The sequence below is a fragment of the Gorilla gorilla genome, chromosome 1 (assembly GCF_029281585.2).
Source record: "Gorilla gorilla gorilla isolate KB3781 chromosome 1, NHGRI_mGorGor1-v2.1_pri, whole genome shotgun sequence".
Classification (NCBI taxonomy): domain Eukaryota; kingdom Metazoa; phylum Chordata; class Mammalia; order Primates; family Hominidae; genus Gorilla; species Gorilla gorilla.
In genome coordinates, this window is record NC_073224.2 from 220,000,525 (window position 1) to 220,022,753 (window position 22,229).

Sequence of the window (22,229 nt, forward strand, 5' to 3'; positions counted from 1 at the left end):
TATGAGTGAAAAATCCTACCAGATTTTAAAATATACCAACTAAAACAATGAGGCATCAACATGTGAACAGGGAGATCAGTGGACCAGAACCAAATGTCTAGGAATAGACCCAAATACATATGGGAATTTAGTATATGGAAAGAAAGTGGCATTTTAAATCAGTGGAGAAAAGATGTATAATTAATCAATGGTTTGGGTACAACTAGGTAATCACAAGGGAAATATAAAGTTGGATCCATAGCCTCCTACACTTATTTGAATATAAATTTCAGATGAAGCCAAGATTTAATTTTTTTTTTTAAGTCAAACTATGAGCTGGGTGCAGTAGCTTACATCTGTAATCTCAACACTTTGGGTGGTCGAGGCAGGAGGGTTGCTTGAGTCCAGGAGTTCGAGACCAGCCCGGGCAACAAAGTGAGACCCTGTCTCTACAAAAAATAAAAAATTAGCCAGGCATAGTGGTACACAGCTGTGGTCCCAGCTACTCAGGAGGATCGCTTGAGCCTGGGAGGTTGAGGCTGCAGTGAAACATGATCATAGCACTGCACTCCAGCCTGGGCGACAGAGTGAGACCCAGTCTCAAAAAATAAATAAATAAATAAAGTGAAACTATGAAAGTACTTTTCTAAACTATGGGAGAATTCTTTTTAACCTCAGAGTGGGAAAGACTTTCCCAGTTATGACCCAAAATCCAAAGGGCATATAAGAAAATCATAACAAATTTAACTATGTAAAAATCTAAAATTCTTTCATAGCAAAGACCACAGGAGAAAGAACAAAGAGACAAATGACAGAGTGCGAAAAACTATTTGCCACTCATCTCACAGACAGAGGCGAATTTCCCTAACACATAAAAAGCTCCCCAAAATCATTAAGACAACTTAATGGGGAAAAAAAATGGGGAAAGAAAATGAATACCATTTACAAAAAATAGAAGTATGTCTTAAACACAGGAAAAGATGCATAAATAAGAGAAATGCAAATTAAAACTAGGTTAAGTAAACAATTTTTCCCCTAACAATGAAAAGGATTTAAAAATTTGGTAACACTATGTTGACGAAGTGCACCGTGCAGGAAAAGAGCCACATATTGCAGGTGGGAGTTTAAACCGGTGAAATCTTGTTAGAACGTAATTTGACAATTCACTTATCAACATCCTCTGATGTGGCAAGGACCTTCTAGGAATGTGTCCCACAGATACATGAGTGAAATGAGGTACATAAAAGGTACTGCACATTGCTTATAATAGCAAAGGGTTAGAAACCACCTAAAAGTCCATCAGTAAGTGACTGGTCAAAAATATTATAATGCATCTACAGAACAGAACACTACGCAGCCTTTAAAAAGGATACAGGAAGTTCCTTATGTACTACCATGAATTAAATCCCAAGACATGTTAAATTTAAAAAGCACAGTGCAGGATGTATGTGTGGGATGTGTAGTATGTGTAGGATGCTACAACTAGTGGTGGGGAGAGTAAAAATGGCAAAAGTGGAATATGTGCACATATATATATATATATATTTGCTTGGTATGTAAACCATAGGAGATTTTATGATATACTAATACCACTGATTGCATCCAGGGAAAACAGTGTGGCTGAAGTACAAAGGTAGGAGAGTGACTTTGACTATATATCCCATTACATATTTTGAATTCTAATCCACGGACAAATATGACCTATTCAAGAATTAAAATTGCCAGGCACCATGGCTCACACCTGTAATCCCAACATGTTGGAAGGCCAAGGCAGGAGGATCACTTGAGCCCAGGAGCTGGAGGGCAGCCTGGGCAACATAGCGAAACTTCATCTCCACAAAAAATTAAAAAATTAACAAAGCATGGTGGCGCACACCTGTAGTCCTAGTTACTCATGAGGCCAAGGTGGGAGGATCGCTGGAGTCCACATAGACAAGCCTGCTGTGAGCCGTGATGGTGCCACTGCACTCCAGCCTGAGCAACAGAGCAAGACCTTATCTCAAAAAATAAATAAAATTGTTTAAAAAACAATGGTTTTGGATCATGTGTAAAAACAGGAAAAAAAGGTTCATCAATAATGCTAATTTTTTTTTTTTTTTGAGATGGAGTTTTGCTCTTGTTGCCCAGGCTGCAGTGCAATGGTGCTATCTCGACTCACCGCAACCTCCACCTCCCAGGTACAAGTGATTCTCCTGCCTCAGCCTCCCGAGTAGCTGGGATTACAGGCATGCGCCACCACGCCCAGCTAATTTTGTATTTTTAGTAGAGATGGAGTTTCTCCGTGTTGTCAGGCTGGTCTTGAACTCCCGACCTCAGGTGATCCGCCCGCCTCGGCCTCCCAAAGTGCTGGGATTACAGGTGTGAGCCACCACGCCCAGCCAATAATGTTAATTTTTAAAAACAGGAAACAAAGCTATATAAATAAAATGTCAACCATGTTTTAATGCATTAAATTAATGGAAATCTACCAAAACAGTAACAAAATTTACATTCAGGTAGCTGAGTTGACTTTACATGCTTTTTATTTTCTTCTTTACCTTTACTATAGTTTTCAGATTTCAGATAAGAAGCATGGGTTAGGCCAGGCGCGGTGGCTCACCCCTGTAATCCCAGCAGTTTGGGAGGCCAAGGTGGGCAGATCACCTGAGGTCAGGAGCTTGAGACCAGCATGACCAACATGGAGAAACCCTGTCTCTACTAAAAATACAAAATTAGCCGGGCATGGTGGCACATGCCTGTAATCCCAGCTACTTGGGAGGCTGAGGCAGGAGAATCGCTTGAACCCGGGAGGCGGAGGTTGGGTGAGCCGAGATCGCACCACTGCACTCCAGCCTGGGCAACAAGAGCGAAACTCCATCTCCAATTAAAAAAAAAAAAAAAGGTGTGGATTAATTTCAAAACATAAAAATAATTTTAAAATTCCATGTATCTTATACACATACAATTGTAACTATCAACTATCAGAAAAAGCAAAATAATAATAAGCAATTTTATCTATCACTCTCACCTAAACTAAGAAATAAAAAATATTTTTAAAATCAGGCCCACAGATTCTTAATGCCAACTTTCTACAAAAACATTACTGGTTTTTAGCGCCAGATATACAGCTCTCAATCTGTTTCCTGTAGGGCGGGGAATACGGGAGAAATCCGAGGCCTCACTCACATCCGTCTGGAGATGTGCAGGTGCCTCTGAGTTGTCATTGATCCTCCGAACACTGTCGTAGTGCTCTCCGTACCGATATGCGATGTGTAACTCCCTCACGCTGCTTTTCTCTGTACCACGAATCTGTAGACAAAAGAAGGGGCCATGCCAGTGGAGGATCTGAACACTATCAACTTCTGGAGAGAAACACCCACCTGGACTGCTGAGGAAGCCCAGTCAGCAGGTCTATGCAGACACTAATTGGGAACACACCTGGGATATGTCACAAGCAATTTCCAAACTACCTCCTTCCTATGCGTGCATGCTTCCGTATGCTTATGTAACTCCATGGAAATAAATCATGTAAGAAATTCAAAAACCAGGGGCAGACTTGCGATGAAGTTAAATAAGCTTAAGCTTCAGAGGCTGTATTACCTCTGAGCCCCTCTAATGCACAAGCCCCTTCCAAGGGGAAGGCCCAGGGGCAGATCCAGATGTGTTGAGCCTGAAGCCCTAACTATTTGAAGGCTCTCTTTGAGGGAAAAAAAAATGCAAAATTATAAAACTGGTAGAACCTCTCCCAAGACCTAGAAAGGGAGTCCTACAAATGAGTGGCCTGATGTTTCATTAGCTTCAAGGTAAATCCACCCCTTTCGTTAAAACGAAAATAGCATTTTCTATTAACCACCTAAATGAGAAACATCAACAACAAACCCAAATCTCCTACCTACGTCAGCTTCAAAACAAAATTACATAAAGTAGTACGGCCTGCAGCGCTCAACCCTGCAGGCGCCACCCACAAGGTATTCTATGTGAACTACACCCCTGACACACAGCACAAGAATGGGGCTCCCTAGAGTTGTGCAGTACAGAAGCCCTAAGGTCTGGGCGTACCCCAAATAAAACTCGCCACCTCCAAAGAAACTCTCATTCTAACTTTGTCCCTTAGAAAGCCCAGTAATGGTTCCTTTGTTTAAACTCCAAAACATCAGCACATTCTTTTTACTGAAAATCACACATAGTAAGATACTGCCCTTACTTTAAACAGTATCCATGGTCTAAAGACAAAGCAAAAACCATAGAACAAACAGGAACCACACAAGTCTAGATGTCAGTAGCGTGGAAGCTTTTCCAGTAGAATACGCAGATCTCAAGTGCAGAGAGTCTGGTTTAGACACATACAAAATAGAGAGCACCATTTGTCTCCCAGGAAGAGCAATGGGAAAGTAAACAGTTTATTAGAATCTTTGACATAATCCCTAAAGCACTTACATACCTAATAATAATAATATATATACATTATGAATAGAAAACCTAACTGGAAGAATATTCACCAAATTGTTAACTGTGACTTTCACGGGCAGATTACAGAGGACTTTCACATTCTATGTTACATACATCTAGATTGTTCACAGGAGCACATATTCCAATTATAACCAGAAAAAAAATGTAGGTTTCAATATCTCCATGGTGTGAGTATAAGTCTACTCTTTATTAATGAAAGAGCTCATAACCATGAAAGTAGCAACCAATGCAGTTTCAGTTCTTAAATTTTATAAGATGCTTCACTGGGGTAGGAAGACATAGGGGGATCCAATGGAAATATTAGTAAATTTATTTTAAAAAGATGTACTTTCAATGCTCAGGAATTTATGAAAGAGAACACTACAGAAATAAATTCAAAAAAAAATTTACCTATGCAGAAATGTCTTCCACAACTACCTAGGTAACTAAGAAACTTTGGGAAAAAAGTCATCAATGGAGGAAAAGGCAAGCTGATTACTGAGCTGGTAGTGAGTATTCCCCTTCAAGGTGAGGGTCATTATGCTGCGTATTCAAATGATTTTGTTAACTTCTGCAAAACAGTGTAAGTTTAACGACAAAAAATAGAACAAAGGGGTAACCAGTATTTTTGCTCAAACATTGCCCTTGGAAAACAGAACCCCATGGAAAATATGATAGCTCTATCTGGTACCCTGATGTCAGGACATCCGCAACACTGCCCCAAAGAACACAAGCAGATACTGTTTCACTCCTGCTCCTTCTATCCCCATAAGGTAAAATTTCTCACCATCCCTGGACTATCTTATTTTGTTGTAGCATAGTTTTGTTAAAAGGACACTGTGCCAGGGACAAAAGGCTGCATTCTTTAATATGACATTCTGGAAAGGCAAAACTATAAGGACAAATCAGAGAATGGGCTACAAGAGGCTGGGTATTGGGGGAGGGGGCCAGTGATTACAAAGTACAAAGAGCCTGGAAGTAACTTTTTCGAGAGTAGACTAGTCTGTGTTGATAGTAGTGGTGGTTACATGACTGTGTTTGTCAAAACACATAGAACTGTACACTTGGAAAAGGATGAAGTTTGCTACATGTAAATTATATCCCTATAAACCTATTTTTAATCAGCAAAGGCTATGACTGAGCAATTTACAAAGGAATATATGCAGGTGTCATATGAAAAAAAGGGCACTGTTACCTTTATGCTAATAACACAGAAGTGTCCGTATATATGTGGATATGGATACATGTGTGTATGTGTTTTAAAAGTGTGTAAAAACATTGTGATATGTTCCTTTCCAGTTACGTATCAATGTTTTTATAGCCAAGTGTGTGTGAATGACACGAATACTCACTAAAACATTAACAGCAATAACCTCTCTCTGGGTGATTCAATAAAATTTTAAATATAATTTTTAATAAAATTTTTTTCTCTTTACGAGCTTTTTCAATTTTCTAACTTTTCTACAAGTACTGTATTTTAACTGTTTAATTAGAAAAAGTGAGAAAGCGGTGAGTGGTGGAGCAGGGCAGAGTGGGTGGGGAATTAACATGCTCAGTCTTAAGGAGCTGAGGTACAAAGCAACAGGCAGCACTCTGACTTTAGGGGGTGACAGCCTGTGTTTCCACACTAGGTTCTCTGTCCCCAACCTGCCCAATTAGCTGACTGTTGAATATTTATAGCATTTTAAAAGATTCCTAAATTATACTCCGGACTCCATTTGTACATAGCACAGGGATTACTTCTGAGCCACAAGATTTTTGTCTTTGGTTAGGCTCGTAGACCAAGTTACTCCGCATAATTCAATGTTCACAGGTCAAGCCCCTCATCTTCGGATATTCCCAAAGCTGACTTAGAAATAAGAGCTTAAGATAAATGTTTAAATAGGTGACCTACCTGCCACAAAGGGGCATTAAGTTGATGAATCACTACATTCAACTGATGATTTCTTGCAAAGGCTACAATTGCATCATTGCCAGCAAAAGTACCAGGCTTTGCCAAACTGGCCACTGCATGGAAATAGGAAAGAAAAATGACGTCTTTATAGTGGAAAAATCCAAATGCAAACATGCTTTGGTATTTACTGAGTTCCAAATAATGAGAAACAACAATATATATCTGAAAAGTCCATTAACTTTGTCAGAGTCTAGGAATTTGGCTAGTTGAACAACACAAGACTGCTACTCAGAAGAACACTAGTCATTCATAAAGCAAAGATCCATTTATTTCTTCTGCAATAAATGTTTACTGATTACTTCCAATATACTAACTCAATAAAAGGCACTGGAAACATAACAATAAACACAGTAATCTTAGCAGCTTGCATTAGTGAATGGTTGTTATGTGTCAAGCACTGATCTAATCACATCTCATAGACAAGTACCATTATACAAACCATTTTATACATGAGGAAACTCAGATGCAGAATAGCTGAAAACTGTGCCAAGGTCAAAGAGCTGGTACACAGTGGAGCTGAGGTTTCACCTACGCAGCCCAATGCCAAGGTCCTGGCTCTCAGCCACTCCATCAATTTGCCCTCGCGGAGTTCACAACCAGTGAGGGGCAAACAAGATAGGCACTAATGATGCACAAGTGCTTCAGGAAGGGCATGTGCAGTAAGAATTTGGCCTTGCCCAAAGAGAGGTCTGGCCTTTATCCTGGGCTCCTGGGAGGTCACTTCTAAACCTCTGGAATTCCCAAAGGTGATGAGTGTCTGTTATTCATCATGGGCCTCTCCACCACATCTGGCATCAGACCTTTGTGGTGGTGATAGGGTGAGAGGGGAGACTGAGTTCAACCACTTAGACATGCAGTAAATCAATAAGCAAAACAAAACAAAACAAAACCCTCTGGACACCAAAGTTAGGGTAAGCTTCCCCAGGTGACAATATTCTATGTGTACTGTCACACACAGATGCTATGAGGAGCATATGCCCTGAGGACAACAGAAGCTTCATGTCTGGAACCTTTCCAGACTGTCCTATGCATCTCTTCCTTTGGCTAGTAGTATTGATCTGCATCCTTTCCCCGTAACAAACCGTAACTGTTAGCATGATAGCTTTCAGTGAGTTCTGTGAGTCCTACTACCATATTATGGAACCTAAGGGAGGTTCTGGGAGACCCCAACTTGTAGATGGTACCAAAAGTTGAGGGAAGTCATGCAAGGACTGTGTTCTCGAACCCTGCAGTTTGGCTAACTCCAGGTGGTGAACATAAGCCAACGTGGAATTGAGGAGCGGGAGGTAAGGTGTATCAGAGGAGCTTCTCAACTGAGACAACTAAGCTAATACCCAAAGGACAAGGAGGAGTTAAGACAGGAGAAATGGATGATGTTCTAAGAAGAGGAGAGACAGACACGAGAGAGAGAGAGAACTCTAATATGGCAGGAACTGAGAATGCTGAGATGGAGAGGTGGAGGAAGTGAGAAAATGTTGGGGGGAATGGCAACAGATGAGGACAGAGAAATGAGAAAATCCCAGATCATGAAGAACTAAAAAGTCTGGGCTCTATCCTGAGGTCAATAGATGAGTCACCAACAGCTTTTATACAGAGGAAAAACACATTTAGATCCTCCTCTGGCTGTTATGTAGAAAACAGACTGAGGGAATCAAGAGACAATGATACCGAACAGTATGGAGGAAATCTAAGCAAATGGCCACAGAGGTCTGATTTTACGGGGTAGTAGCAGTGAAAGAAAAACTGCTGAGGTAGAGTGATAACATGTAATGAACGGGTAAGAGAAAGGAGGAAGATAAGCATTAAGAATACTCAGGTTCTGACCTGGATACTTGTACAGTTGGGGGAAAGATGTTGCTGATTCTCTGAAGCCACAGTCTAAAAGAAAAGAATAATCCTAAAGATACAGCCAGATGCAAGGGTGACCAGGTCCTTAATAGTATAGTGAACCATTCATTTATTCACTTTATGAATGTCTACCAGATGCCGGGCACTGCCACACCGCAAAACAAAGACACACAGTCCCTGCCCTTGAGAATCTCACAGTACAACAAGGTAGGCAGCACACTGACATTAAAAACAGGTAACTATGACTCAAGACTCACCAATGTAACAAGCCAAGCCTTCAACTGACACACAAAGAGAATGTGCAGACTTCCAGGTTTCTTTTCATTTCTGCTCTGGCCGTCAAAGTGACTTCTTACTTCTGTGATGCTCAAATTCTTAAGCAGCTCCAAGCAACAGGCATGCATAGTGACATTTCAAGAAAACACCTTTCCACTGTTCATCTCAAGTGACTATCACATTGGCAACCGAAGATTTGAGTTCCCTATCCTGTAACACCCCAAAATCCACCATGTGATCTTCACTGACAGTGTTCAAAGTGGAGTTTCACATCACAAACTAAAAACCCGTTTCATCCAAAATGATGTTTTCATTGGATTAATGACACAATTCATTTCGTACAGCACTAAACTACAAAATTTGTCCCATATACAAACATTTAATTTGTAAACTGCTGACTATCCAGTAAACTATGCATATCTGCTAGCCAAAAAGTAATCCCAGGAAGAGGGACCATCTGAACTCAGTGATTGGTACAAACCACCCATTGGAAGTTTTGTTGCTCTGTGTCTGGTGCCTACTGAGTAAGTTCTTTCCTAGTAAGGAATGGGAAACACTTTGGGATCACTGATACCTTTTCTCCCAAATGTCCCCCTCCTGCTGCCCTCTCTCTTGCTAACGGTACAGCCAATTACCCATTCCCTAAGAAGAAACTTCAGAATCACTCTTGTCTCCTCCCTCTCCCCTCCTCACCTCCAATGTGTCCTGTCAATTACACTGCCAAAGTGTGGCTTGGTTTGGGCCTTACTCATTATCCTCAGTAGCTACCTTGATGGAGACCTCCTCTACTCTCATCTGGCCAGTGTGGAGACCTTCTAACTAGTCTCCTTTATCAGTCTCTCTCCCCATCCATTCTCGGCATGGCCTCCAGACTTAGCTCTCTAAAACAAAGGATCAATTCTCTTTCCTGATAACAGACAGAAAAGACTATAAGCCCTGTGATGAAAATGCCATTTGTAAGACATATCAGCAGCAAGCACAGTAGATCCTCAGTAAATATTTGTTGAAATTAAAGTTTACAAGTTCATATGCATTTTCTATAAGATCTATGCCTATTAAATAGGAACCAATTAAAATCACTAACTGACTTGCCTCAAAGAAAACAGATGGTGTTTGGGGTTTGGGTGAGAAATTAACATGATTTTATTGGTTTTTCTAATTTTAAAAGTAATACATGATCATCTAAAAGTCAGAAAAAGTCTATAGAAGATAATTTAAAATACCATAGTCCCATCATCCCCAGATGGCTAACGCTTACTAAGGGCTTATTTTAATTTTGTTATCTAATTTAATCTTCACCAAAAACCCTATGAGATAGATGCTATTATTATCTCCCTTCTATAGAAGTTTAAAGAGAATGAGTAATTTCTGAAAAATAAGTGAAGCTAAGAATTAACAAACAAAATGTTAGTATCTTTCCAGACTTTTCCTACTGTGTCTGTATACCTTTTAAAAATAGGATCAACCTATACAAGCTATGTTATAGCCTGCTTTTCCCACCCCACAGAGTAAGAAGTCATGAATCGCTTTTCAGGTCAATTAACACCATCATGTTTATTAAGGGCATATACAGCTAAACCTACTGATCCCCAACTACCTAGCATACTGCCGATAACCAAGTAGGCAAACAAATATTTCTTGAATAAATGAATGTCGTGATTTATATAACCAAACCCTTGGCTGGGAGGGGGGAGGATGCCAGTGGACTTAATTACCCAATGCATTACTCCTGAAGGACACAATGTCCCACAGTGAACCTACCATGCTTCTCAAAAGGAATGTCATCTTCTACAAAGGGTTCAAAATCTTCCCGCTGCTTTATCATGTAGTCCACTGTCTCCTGTCTGTGCTTGAGATGATTTCGTGAGTGTCCCTCCAATTGATCACCAAGAGCTCTGAACAAGCAATTGCTGTCAAAACAACAACATGAGTCAAGACCTTTCAAAAATGAACTTAGTTCGTCTAAAACAATGATGCTTCATGCCAGATCATCCATGGAAATATTTTGTGCACACAGAGGTAAAGACTCAACTCTAACAGTCCAGGATTCTTCCAAGACCACGGGGGACAGCATGAGGGCATATTCAACCATATTACCTTCTTGAGAGGCAGCAAACAAGGATTCTATTCCCCATGTACCAGCTGGCTGACTCAGGAGAGTCATTAAACTTCCCTGGGCCTCAGCTGCTTCAACAAGTGGAGCCAGTGATACACTAACCACCTTACTACAAGGTCCAGACCTTACAGGCCATTCCATGCCTAAGGGCTATGATTTACAGATCCTCTTCCAAAATCATGTCCTATCTACAGCCTCTTTTCTAAAACAAGTTCCACTACAGCTACCCAGCTAAGTAATCATTCATTTAACAAATAGTACCCAAAAAATAGCAATTTGTCAAGCTGCCAATACTAACAACTGAACAATACTCTGTTTGAGTCCTAAGAACATAGTGGAGAAAGTCATGAGAAGGAAAGCACTTGGACAACAAACAGTTGTACTATGGAAAGACACTTCCTCCTTGCCTCCTCACTTAGCATCCAGGGAGCAACAATGCCATTGTTATTCCTGCCAAATGAAAACTTTAAACACCACATTTTGTTTCTCTAAAATTAAAATACTGGTAATAAACTGTAAGAGTTATCTTTACTTTCAAACCCCTCAAAGGCTTCTAAATTCCAAACTATCACAAACACAGAGGCTTAGATACACAGAGACTCAAACAAGACAAACACAATCTGGTATCCTTAAAACTACAGAAATAAACAATTCTGAAGCCAAACAGTTGTCCAGTTTTACACCCAACTGTTTACTCTTCCAAATGAAAAACTATGATACTGTAATTCCAAAGTATAAACTCATCACTTTCAGAAAGATTTCATGTCTAAATGTGTAGGAAAAAAGGGGGTTTTGTTTTTCAACTCAGAAAAGTGAATTTTCAACAGAAAGCTATAGAAAGGCTGGAATCTCTTCTAATGTATAAGAATATATACTTTTTTTTTTTTTTTTGCAGGGGAGGGGAGAATTAAGACAGCTTCTATAAATTAAAAACCAAGAAGCTTTCCAACAATCTAAGACAAGATTCTAGAAGGAATGGAATATAGAGTTCTGTAGGCTAGACTGAGGTGTCTTGCTAAAATCTGACAATGGCAGTCTTTTTTCAACCATGGAGAAAAGTAAGTTAATCGATAAAACAATTTAAATGTCAAGCTTTTCCCTCAAACTTTTCTTAATCAGCATCTGCCACCACTAGCCTATTCTTGAATTTAGTTTAAGAGATGTGATTTATCACAAATTTATGTAGTTATTTTACATTTAATGTACCAAAATTCATGGCATTCTACAGTTACATGTTTGCTAGGAACTTTTAATAACATGAGCAAATGTTCTCCAAAAAAGTAGGTGTAAAACTGTATATGCCACATGAACTCAACCAAGTTCATCTGTACACTATACACATACACAGACAGAAACACACACAAACGTATGCCAAGAAAACACACAGAAACAACCACTTAAATAGTTCTTACAATGTGCCAGGGACTGTTCTAAACACTTTATATGTATTAAACATGTTGTGTCTCACAACTCTGAGATAGGTCCTATTACCATCCCTCAGGGGAAACCTGCCCAAGGTCACAAAACTAGTAAGTGGTAGGCCCAGGATCCAAGTCCAAATAACGTGGCTCTCGCTCGAATGTCAACACCAAAATGATAGCCATAGTTACCCCTAGGCAGCAGAATTAAAAATAATATTTAAGAGTTTTAATTGTTACATTTTTTAATATGCTTTTCTATACTTACCAAACTTTCTTTGAGCTCACCCAAAACAAGCCAAAACAGACAAATCACTTCCTTTTCTGACAGGATTACAAGGTAATGAACAAACACTCCAGTGACCTGGGTTTCCTTAGGTGAGCCCAATAAGAGCACTCAAGAAACTCGTGAGAACAAAGCACCGCTGCCCAAAGGGCCTCTAGGAGATCTGGGCTACTTCCTGAGTTCACACTCTCACAATTACCTATAGCAGGGCTTCTCAATCTCCACACTATTGACATTCCAGGATCATTTTTTTGTTGTGGGAGGCTGTCCTGTGCACTGTAGGAAGTTTAGGAGAATACTTGGCCTCTGCCATTAGCTGTCAGTAGCACATCACTACCTCCCTCCCCATCAGTTGTGACAACCAAAGATGTCTCTAGACATTGCCAAATGTCCCCTGGAGGGCAAAATCATCCCTGCTTGAGAACCACTGTGTTATAGGGATATATGGCAGGTCTCGCATTTGAGTTCACAAAAACAACCAATTACGTAAAGAGCACGCAAATGTTTTGAGTGCGCAATAATTTACTATTAGACAATATTGCAACACACGCACCAAAAAACCTAACGTGCTCTCTAGACTGTAGTAATAATAGTAAATGTGCAGAAAAAGGAAAAGGTTTTATTATTTGGGGTCAGACCAGATAGGGTACTGGGTACCATTCTAGTTACTGTATTTTAAGAGAGACGTATTCAGATAAATGATGTGGCTTTAATACAATATGAAGAACTACTAGTGATGTTTGGCCTAAAGAAGGCTCAGGGGGACGTGATCAATACCTCCAACTGTCATGTGAAATTAAAATTATACCTGTATAATAAAACGAAAACCTGGAAGCCACAGAGACATAGATTTTGGCAAATAAAAGGTAATTTCACCTTAGCTCTATGGAGGTAGACTATATAGACTCAGGATTCTGCCAATTTCTATAACTAGCAATTCACAGCAATTGTCTAGATGTGTGTTGTTTAATAGTGGTTGCTAACCACATGTGACTACTGAGCACCTGATGTGGCTAATCCACAGTGAGGTGTGCTATCAGTGTAAAATACTAGATTCTGAAGAGGTCATATAAGAAAATATGAGAGATCATCAGCCGGGTGCGGTGGCTCACGCCTGTAATCCCAGCACTTTGGGAAGCCAAGGCAGGCGGATCACCTGAGGTCAGCAGTTTGAAACCAGCCTGACCAACATGGAGAAACCCCGTCTCTACTAAAAATACAAAATTAGCCAGGTATGGTGGCGCACACCTGTAATCCCAGCTACGCAGGAGGCAGAGGCAGGAGAATCGCTTGAACCTGGGAGGCAGAGGTTGCGGTGAGCCAAGATCGTGCCATTGCACTCCAGCCTGGGCAACAACAACAAACTCTAATGTCTCCAAAAAAAAAAAAAAAAAGAAAAGAAAAAGAAAATATGAGAGATCAATAATTTTTATATTGAATTGTATGTCAAGATAGTATTTTAGATACAACAGCTTAAATAAAATATACTAAAATTAGTTTCACCTGTTTCTTTTTAATGTGGTTACTAGAAAAATTTTAAATCACATACGTGGTTCACAGTCTATTTCCCCTGGACAGCGCTGATCTAGATCACTGATTCTCAAAGTGTGTTCCCGGACTAGGAGCATCAGCATCCCCTGGGCACTTGTTAGAAATGAAAATGCTGGGGCCCACCCAGGCCTACTCAATCAGGCATTCTGGGGTTGGGGCCCAGCAACATAGCCCTTCCAGGTGTTTTCACTAGCAGTCCAGGTGGTTATGTTGCATACTGAAGTTTGAGAAACACAAGTTGAGAATCTAGACTCTAAATCAGTCACTCTCAATTATGGATGCATATAAGAATCATCTGTAAAATTTTTTTTAAAAAAACATCAATAACCAGGCCCCACTCTAAGATTCTGATGTAGTTGATCTAGGGGAGAGCCCAGGCCCTGAATTGTTTCAAAAGTTCCTCCCCAGATATTCTAGTATGGCACCCAATTGAAAACCACTGAGTGAGGCACAAAAGATGGCACTGCTGTTCAGGTGACACAGGCAATAATTAGACAAGATGATGTGTGAATGCCCTTCTACTACTGTGATCCTGCAATATTAAAAACAAAACTAAAAAATAAACTACTTGTTAGTAATAAGATAAATAGCTAAAATTAGTGATTCGTCAATGTTTCAATTTTAGAACACTGCTAATGAGTAATGTAACTCAGAACTACATTTAGTAAGACACAACTAGATAAGTTCATAGGGATGTTAATGTTGTACTGCCTAATAAATAGAGTTATACATTCTTTTCACACTATAGCCAATCATGTTTTTAAGGAAAACATCAAGGTTAAACTATTTCTTTCTTGCTTTGAAAAATGAATCCAATTTATGTGGGTCCACCTTCCAGACAACACGTGAAATATGAAGCTGGTCCAGGAAGCATTACAAAACCCTCTAAGTAGCTCCCTGATTAATCTACACTAAGCTGACTCAACCCATGTAAAGGCTGTATTACAGGATATTGGTTAATTCATCCCTAAACCCCCTCAGGTTCCAGAATGCTACAGGTACCATATTGCCAACAATGAACATGCTCACAGATACTGTATCAGGCTACTCCAGATTGTAATCAAATCTGAATGAAAACAGGGAACGCTAGAGATGTCAACTATTTTTTAATAGTCTTTAACTTCATTATATTTCACCTGAGTCCTTAATAAACATTAATAAAAGAATCCGTTGTCCAGGCACGGTGGCTCACACCTGTAATTCCACCACTTTGGGAGCCCAAGGCAGATGGATCATGAGGTCAGGAGTTCGAGACCAGCCTGGCCAACATGGTGAAACCCCATCTCTACTAAAAATACAAACAAATTAGCTGGCTGTGGTAGCAGGTGCCTGTAATCCCAGCTACTCAGGAGGCTGAGGCAAGAGAATTGTTTGAACCCAGGAGGCAGAGATTGCAGTGAGCCGAGATTGTGCCACTGCACTCCAGCCTGGGTGGCAGAGTAAGACTCCGTCTGAGGGGTGTAGAAGAATCTGTTGACACCTGCCAACCCATCACATACACAGGAAACACCATCCCCTGCAGTGATAAAGTCTGTCATCACCACATTCGAAAGGACTAGGATACTGACGAGGGCTGAACCACAGTCCAGCTAATGGAACTCATGTGAAGAACTTGTGAACAGAAGGTGGTTAGCTCCATGAAGCCCACACAAGAGGAAATATGATCATTTTATCTAACACTGTCCGAAGAACAGGAACCTTGGAAGAGAGACATGAGCACTCCAGTAAAGCTGGTTTCTGGAGACTAGCTTCACTGACCGTTAGTTCTGCCCTTGTGCCCTACACTACCCGTCACCCTAAACAACCTGTAGATCTCCCAAAAACATCGTGTCCTTGTGCCTCTATATATACTCCTCCTCAGATGGGACCGTTCTCTTGGTGTACTCCTATTGGTCCTTCATGACCCAATCAGAGCATGACACCCTCTGAGAGGCATCTAGCAGTGTATCCAATGAGTATTTACCGAATGAACGAGAAGGACTTCCTGGCCAATTCATAGAGTAGTAGCCTTTTCCTTCTCAATAGTACCATTATAATCAGTCACTGTTACTAAAAATATATCAAACTATATTTTAATTATTTGTATCATCTGTTCTCAAAGTGTGACTCAAGGGACCGGAGATGTGGGAAGGTCTCTGATATGCTTTCAGGGTATCCGTGAGTTCAAAACTAAGATGTAATGTACCTTTTTCATTCTCATTCTCTCACAAGTGCAGTGGAGTTTTCCAGAGGCTACCTGATGCATGAAGTCATCACTCTGATAGCTAATGGAATGTGTGTGTATTCCTGTGTTTTAAAACTTTGTTTTACTTTCTAATATAGTAAATACTCATAGCTATAACCCATATAAAGTTCTTTCGGTTTCTCAGTAATTTTTAAGAATGCCAAGAGATCTTAAGACCAAAAAAGCTGAGACCCACTGTTACGTGTTTCTACCTTAGGTTATGAAGTCCTTAAGTATCTTAGTCATCAACATATTCCCAGCACCCTACTTAAGGTGTGCTGAATTAACTTGAAAAGTATGCTGTGTGTGTATGGGGGTGTGGGGATAGGGAGCAGAAGTAGTACCCCCAAAGTTTCCCATAACCTTATGAAAGCCCCCTCAAGAGTTTACAACTCCCTGTGCTGATTCCTCCTCATAAGTAACCTTCTATTGAGTACTTCAGTTTCCTGGGCACCCTGACATTGAGAATACCATACCCAGTATAGCAGACACAAGCAATCCAATCATTTGCAAGGAAAAGCCCCAATGTCCCACGCCAATTCCACTGTATTCAATTGGTATTTCTGTTTCTATAAGGGTGTCTTGGGCTTATGCTTAGGCTAGCTGACCTCCCTCTATTATTTTTATATTTCATTCAGCAAAAACGTACTGACTGCCTTCCATGTACCAAGCACTTTGCCAGATGATGGTGAATAAATGTAATCAAGTTCCAACTGCATCTTAAGCAAAAAACAGCAACGCAGCAAAGTGTGGTGAACTCTTTGTGAGCAAAAAGAAATCCAATCTGCCTGAAGCAATGAGCATAAACAGGAACGGTGGGAAAGGGAAATTAGGACCAGTTCACAGTCTTAATCAATAAGCTGCAATGTAATGTGAAAATTTTTAAAACACCTTCTTCTGCAGTTAATATCTAAGGCAATTCCTGGCCGGGGGTGGTAGCTCATGCCTGTAATCTCCGCACTTTGGGAGGCCGAGGCAGGAGGATCGCTTGAAGCCAGGAGTTCGAGACCAGCCTGGGCAACACAGCAAAATCACCGTCTCTACAAAATAACAATAATAATGAACTAAGGCAATTCCTTATGGTCTTTAATTTCATTTTAGTCTTCCCTCTGCAGGATCTGAGCACTCAAATACGGGGAGGAAAAAAACAAAAGCCAGGCTGTTATTAACACTCTCTCTTCCAAAGTGACACAGCTGACAACCAGACCCCTTTTTACCTGCCCCTGCAATGGGGATCCTAACTGTTCTCCCCTCTTCCTGACCCTTTTCCTTCTTCCATCCATGTTCCTGGAGCCATATCCCCTTTCTTGAAGCTAATTTTCTTCCTCCTCCCCACTCTCCCCCTCCGCGTTCCCTAAAGAAAGCTGGACCTGGATCCAGTCTAAGTCCCAAGAAAGCTTGGGTAAGCACCTTTGCTTACAGAGAAACTGAGGCCCATGGAAGGAAGAATTAGAGAAGCTGCCTTCAGCTCAGTAAACAGGCGACCTAATTTCACAAATGTAAATGGGGGCACCACCCAAAAACCAAGGACTCAAAGGAGGCAAAGCGTTCTACCAAGTGGGGCTTACTCAAACTCCTTCAACTGGTCTTATCGTCATGATAACTGTTTTTCCAATGCCTGGCTCCATCTCATTCCTTTAGGACTCAGCTTAAATGTCACCTTTGAGAGAGCCCTTCCTGGCCACAATCCAGTGGCCCTGCTCCCATATACGGTCTCAGCACCCGCTTTCTATTTCGCTCGCGGCGTCTGCCATGATTAGGACCCTTTGGGATCCCCGCTAGCGTCTCGGGGCGAGGGGCTTGTCCGCCTCACTCGCAGCTGGACGCCCTGCACTCGGAGCGTGGCTGGCTCGCGGGAGGCGCCCGGGCCGCCCGAATGAATGGATGGACGCGAGCGGGCAACGGTCGCCAGGCCGAGCCCGGCGCGTCCCCCGGCGCCGCCTCCCTCGCTCCCGGCCCGCCTCACCCGTCCCCCGGCACCTCCCGCAGCTTCAGCCCCAGGGCCTGCAGCTGGTTGGCGAAGCTGACGAACTCCTCCTCGCAGCCGCCGCCGCCGCCAGACTCCGGCCGGTTCCGCCGCTCCTTGGCCAGGGCCCGGCGCGCCGCCCGCTCGTCGCGCTTGCGCTCGGCCTCGGCTTTCCGGCTGCCGCTGCCCGGCCGGCTCTTCGCCGCCTGCTTTCGGGACATGGCCTTAGCCTGCAGTCCCCAGCGGCAGGAGGGAAAGGCGCAGGACCCCCCAGCGTCCGCCTCAAGCGTTGAGAAGGTAAAACAGCGCGGGCAACGGAGCCCGGCGACGACTACGCAGCAACCGCGCCTGCGCCGGCGCCCAGCACCCCGGTCACATGATGGAATCCCCGCCTCTTTTGCGGGGCTCGGCGAGCAGACGCCATAGAGAGCTAGAGGGGCACCCATCTTGGTTTGTTCTATTCCGCCCTCTAGTGGTGGATGGTACTCAACGTGAGTGGCAGGAGCGACCGGAGAGGGACCAGAGAGAACAAAGCAGGAACAAGTCAAGCAGAGAAATTAAAGATGATAGAAGAGTGGAACACAGAGCAGCGGCAAAAGTTAGGACCGGAGATGAATAAAAACGATTTAAACTCTTGCTGCGAGCCTACTACAGTTGGATAGGCACTTTCACACGGCTCATTCTTGTTTAATTATTCCCAAGTTACAGGAAACTGAATCTGAGTGGTTAAATAATTTCAAGATCACACAGCTAAGAGGCAGAGCTTTGCCCTGGCTCCAAAGCCCGCATACTTGTTTATTTAATCCTGCCCTTCATCTCTCCGCCTTCCTTCGTAACTCAAGGGAGAGGTTGCCCTTCTGTCCAAGACCACTGGAAATCCTAATTCCATCCTAGTGCGACCCACCTAGGTTTGCCTGGACTAGAGGTTTCTTGGGATGCAGGACTTTCCGTTTTAAAACTGAGACAGACCAGGCCGGGCGCGGTGGCTCACACCTGTAATCCCAGCACTTTGGGAGGCCGAGGTAGGCTGACCACGAGGTCAGGAGATGGAGACCATCCTGGCTAACACGGTGAAACCCCGTCTCTACTAAAAATACAAAAATTAGCCGGGCGTGGTGGCGGGCGCCTGTAGTCCCAGCTACTCAGGAGGCTGAGGCAGGAGAATGGCATGAACCCGGGAGGCGGAGCTTGCAGTGAGCCGAGATTGCACCACTGCACTCCAGCCTGGGGGACAGAGCGAGACTCAGTCTCAAAAAACAAACAAACAAAAAAACAAAAACAAAAACTGAGGCCAGGTGCAGTGGCCCACGCCTGTAATCCCAACACTTTGGGAAGCCGAGGCCAGGGGATCGCCTGAGGTCAGGAGTTCGAGACCAGCCTGGCCAGCTGGCCAAGATGGTGAAACCCCATCTATATTGCGTGAGGCTGAGGTTTGGAGTACAAATGAATCTGTCACCCAGGTAGTGAGCAAAGTACACAATACACAATAGGTAGTTTTTCGACCCTTTCCCCCAACTGCCTCCCGACTCTTGTATTCCCCAGAGTCTATTGTTCCCATCTTTGTGTCCATGTGTATCCAATGTTTAGCTCCCACTTATAAGAACATGCAGTATTTGGTTTTCTGTTTCTGCCTTAGTTCACTTTGGATAATGGTTTCCAGCTGTATCCATGTTGCTGTCCTCCCCTCTTCCTGGACATGATTTTGTTCTTTTTTATGGCTGCATAGTATTCCATGGTGTATATATAGCACATTTTCTTTATCCAATCCACTGTTGATGCGTACCTGGGTTGATTCTATGTCTTTGCTATTGTGAATAGTGCTGCAGTGAACATATGGGTGCATCTGTCTTTTTGATAGAACGATATATATTCCTTTGAGTATAGACCCAGTAATGAGATAGCTGGGTCGAGTGGTAGTTCAATTTTTAGTTCTTTGAGAAATCTCCAAACTGCTCTCCACAGTGGCTGAACTAATTTACATTCCCACCAACAGTGTAAAAATGTTCCCCTTTTCCCCACAGCCTCAGCAACATCTGCTATTTTTTAACAAAAGCCATTCTAACTGGCATGAGATGGTATTTCATCGTGATTTTGATTTGCATTTTTCTGATGACAATAAGAATGCAAAAGAGAGTTGTAAACGTTAAATAAAAATGTAAAGCCCCAGGCATGAAGTAAGTACCTATTTAATGAAGTTGTTTGAATCAGTTCTCTGGAAATCTCATGAGCTCAGGGGCAAAGACTTTCAAACTTTAGAAATCAGGGAAGAAAGGTTTCTCACCAGCAAATAAGTAAATACAGACTGCTAACATATTAATAGAAAAGCGAACACTTGCCCGTCTTGTAAAAATCTTTTTGGCTGGGCGTGTGGCTCACGCTTGTAATCCCAACACTTTGGGAGGTGGAGGCGGGCGGATCACCTGAGGTGAGGAGTTCGAGGCCAGCCTGTAATCCCAGCTACTGGGGAGGCTGAGGCAGGAGAATCGCTTGAACCCGGAAGGCAAAGGTTGCAGTGAGCTGAGACTGCGCCATTGCACTCCAGTCTGGGCAACAAGAGTGAAACTCCTTCTCAAAACAAAAACAAAAACACAAACAAAAAATCTTTTCTGGCATAAGCCCTTAGCCTTTAGCCCACACACAGATTTTGAATGGGCGAATTTCTCTTCTCAGCGGAGACCTGTGTTAGACAGTGTCTCTAAGTGCAAATCAATGCTGCCTATAAATTATATTTAAAGGCCAAAGGGAAGGAGTATAGTACTTGTAAATAAAATGAATGCTCTGCCCACTTCGCTAGAGTTAATTAAAAGAATCATTGACCCGCACAGTGGCTCATGCCTGTAATCCCAGGACTTTGGGAGGCCAAAGTGGGGGTATTGCTTGAGCCCAGGAGTTCAAGATCTGCCTGGGCAACAAAGTGAGATTCCCCATCTCTGCAAAAAAATTTTAATTAGCTGGGCATGGTGATGCATGCCTGTAGTCCCAGCTATTCCGGAGGGGCTGAAGTTGGAGGATCACTTGAACCTGGGAGTTTGAGGCTGCAGTGAGGTATGACTGTGCCACTGCACTCCAGCCTAGGTGACAGAGCAAGACCCTGTCTCAAAAATAATAATAATAGTAATCAAACCTCATTGGATGGCAGTATACATTAGTAAAAAGTGTGACTAACAGAATTTTAGTGAAGAAATGCAGCTTTAGGACTTTCAAGAACATACCATCAAGGGTATGGGAAAATGAGAACTCTCGCACACTGCTGTTGGGAGGTAAATTTATCTAGCCACTTTGGAGGGCAATTTGGACTGTATCTGGTAACTTTGGGGTTTTTTTGTTTTTTTGTTTGTTTGTTTGTTTTGAGATGGAGTCTTGTTCTGTTGCCCAGGCTGGAGTGCCGTGGTATGATCTCGGCTTACTGCAACCTCTGCCTCCCGGGCTGAAGAGATTGTCAGAGATTCTCCTGCTTCAGCCTCCAGAGCAGCTGGGAATACAGGCACACACCACCATGCCCAGCTAATTTTTTTTTTTTGTATTTTTAGTAGAGGCGAGGTTTCACCATGTTGGCCAGTCTGGTCTCGAACTCCTGATCTCAGGTGATCCGCGTGCCTCAGCCTCTCACTATGCTGGGATTAGAGGCATGAACCACTGCACCTGGCCTGTATCTGGTAACATTTTAAATGTCTAGTGTCTACATCTCGTGATCTATCCTAAAAATAGAAATATTACATCTCCTCCTAAACTCCTCGTGTGTATCCGTATTCTAAATTTTCCTCGTGCAAGACGATGAACCCCAGGGTATATACCCCGGACAATGTAGCTCCTTCAAAAGTACACTCTCAGACGCAGATAGTCCTAAAGCAAATTACATGCACGTGCACTAGAAGGTATGTCCAAGTGTTGGCAGTTGGCCCGTTCAGGTTCTTGACTTAGCCACGTAAAAGAATTTGAGAGTGAGTCCAAAGTACTCCAAAGAGCAGGCAAAGAAGTTTATTGCAAAGCAAAAGTGATACAGGAGTTAAGAAGAAATCGCGTAGGCAGATAGTAAGGGCATGGGAGTCCTCGGTAAGGCTTTTCTTTTGAATGAAAAGCAGCCCCAAATCATCTTCTAACAAAGAGTAGCCTGTAAAGTGGAGCTGCAGACACAAACAAGCTGGGAGCTTGCACGGGTAAATGCCACAGGGAACTACCGACT

General features: G+C 42.4%; 1 protein-coding gene and 1 long non-coding RNA gene across 4 annotated transcripts in view; one reads left to right on the forward strand and one right to left on the reverse strand.

Annotated features, from left to right (window-relative positions):
- OTUD3 (OTU deubiquitinase 3) overlaps positions 1 to 20,224 on the reverse strand; it is a 32,389-nt gene extending 12,165 nt beyond the window's left edge. For all 3 annotated transcript variants that reach the window (XM_019012021.4, XM_055386460.2, XM_019012015.4), the window contains exons 1-4: positions 18,047 to 20,224; positions 10,247 to 10,395; positions 6,302 to 6,414; positions 3,145 to 3,267 (exon numbers count right to left, since the gene is read on the reverse strand). In XM_019012021.4, coding sequence (XP_018867566.4) covers positions 3,145 to 3,267; positions 6,302 to 6,414; positions 10,247 to 10,395; positions 18,047 to 18,492 — 831 coding nt within the window. In that variant the 5' untranslated portion in view covers positions 18,493 to 20,224. The remainder of the gene's footprint in view (positions 1 to 3,144; positions 3,268 to 6,301; positions 6,415 to 10,246; positions 10,396 to 18,046) is intronic.
- LOC134758040 (uncharacterized) overlaps positions 11,599 to 22,229 on the forward strand; it is a 29,154-nt gene continuing 18,523 nt past the window's right edge. Inside the window, exon 1 of the long non-coding RNA XR_010132789.1 lies at positions 11,599 to 11,659. This is a non-coding gene — a long non-coding RNA (uncharacterized lncRNA). The remainder of the gene's footprint in view (positions 11,660 to 22,229) is intronic.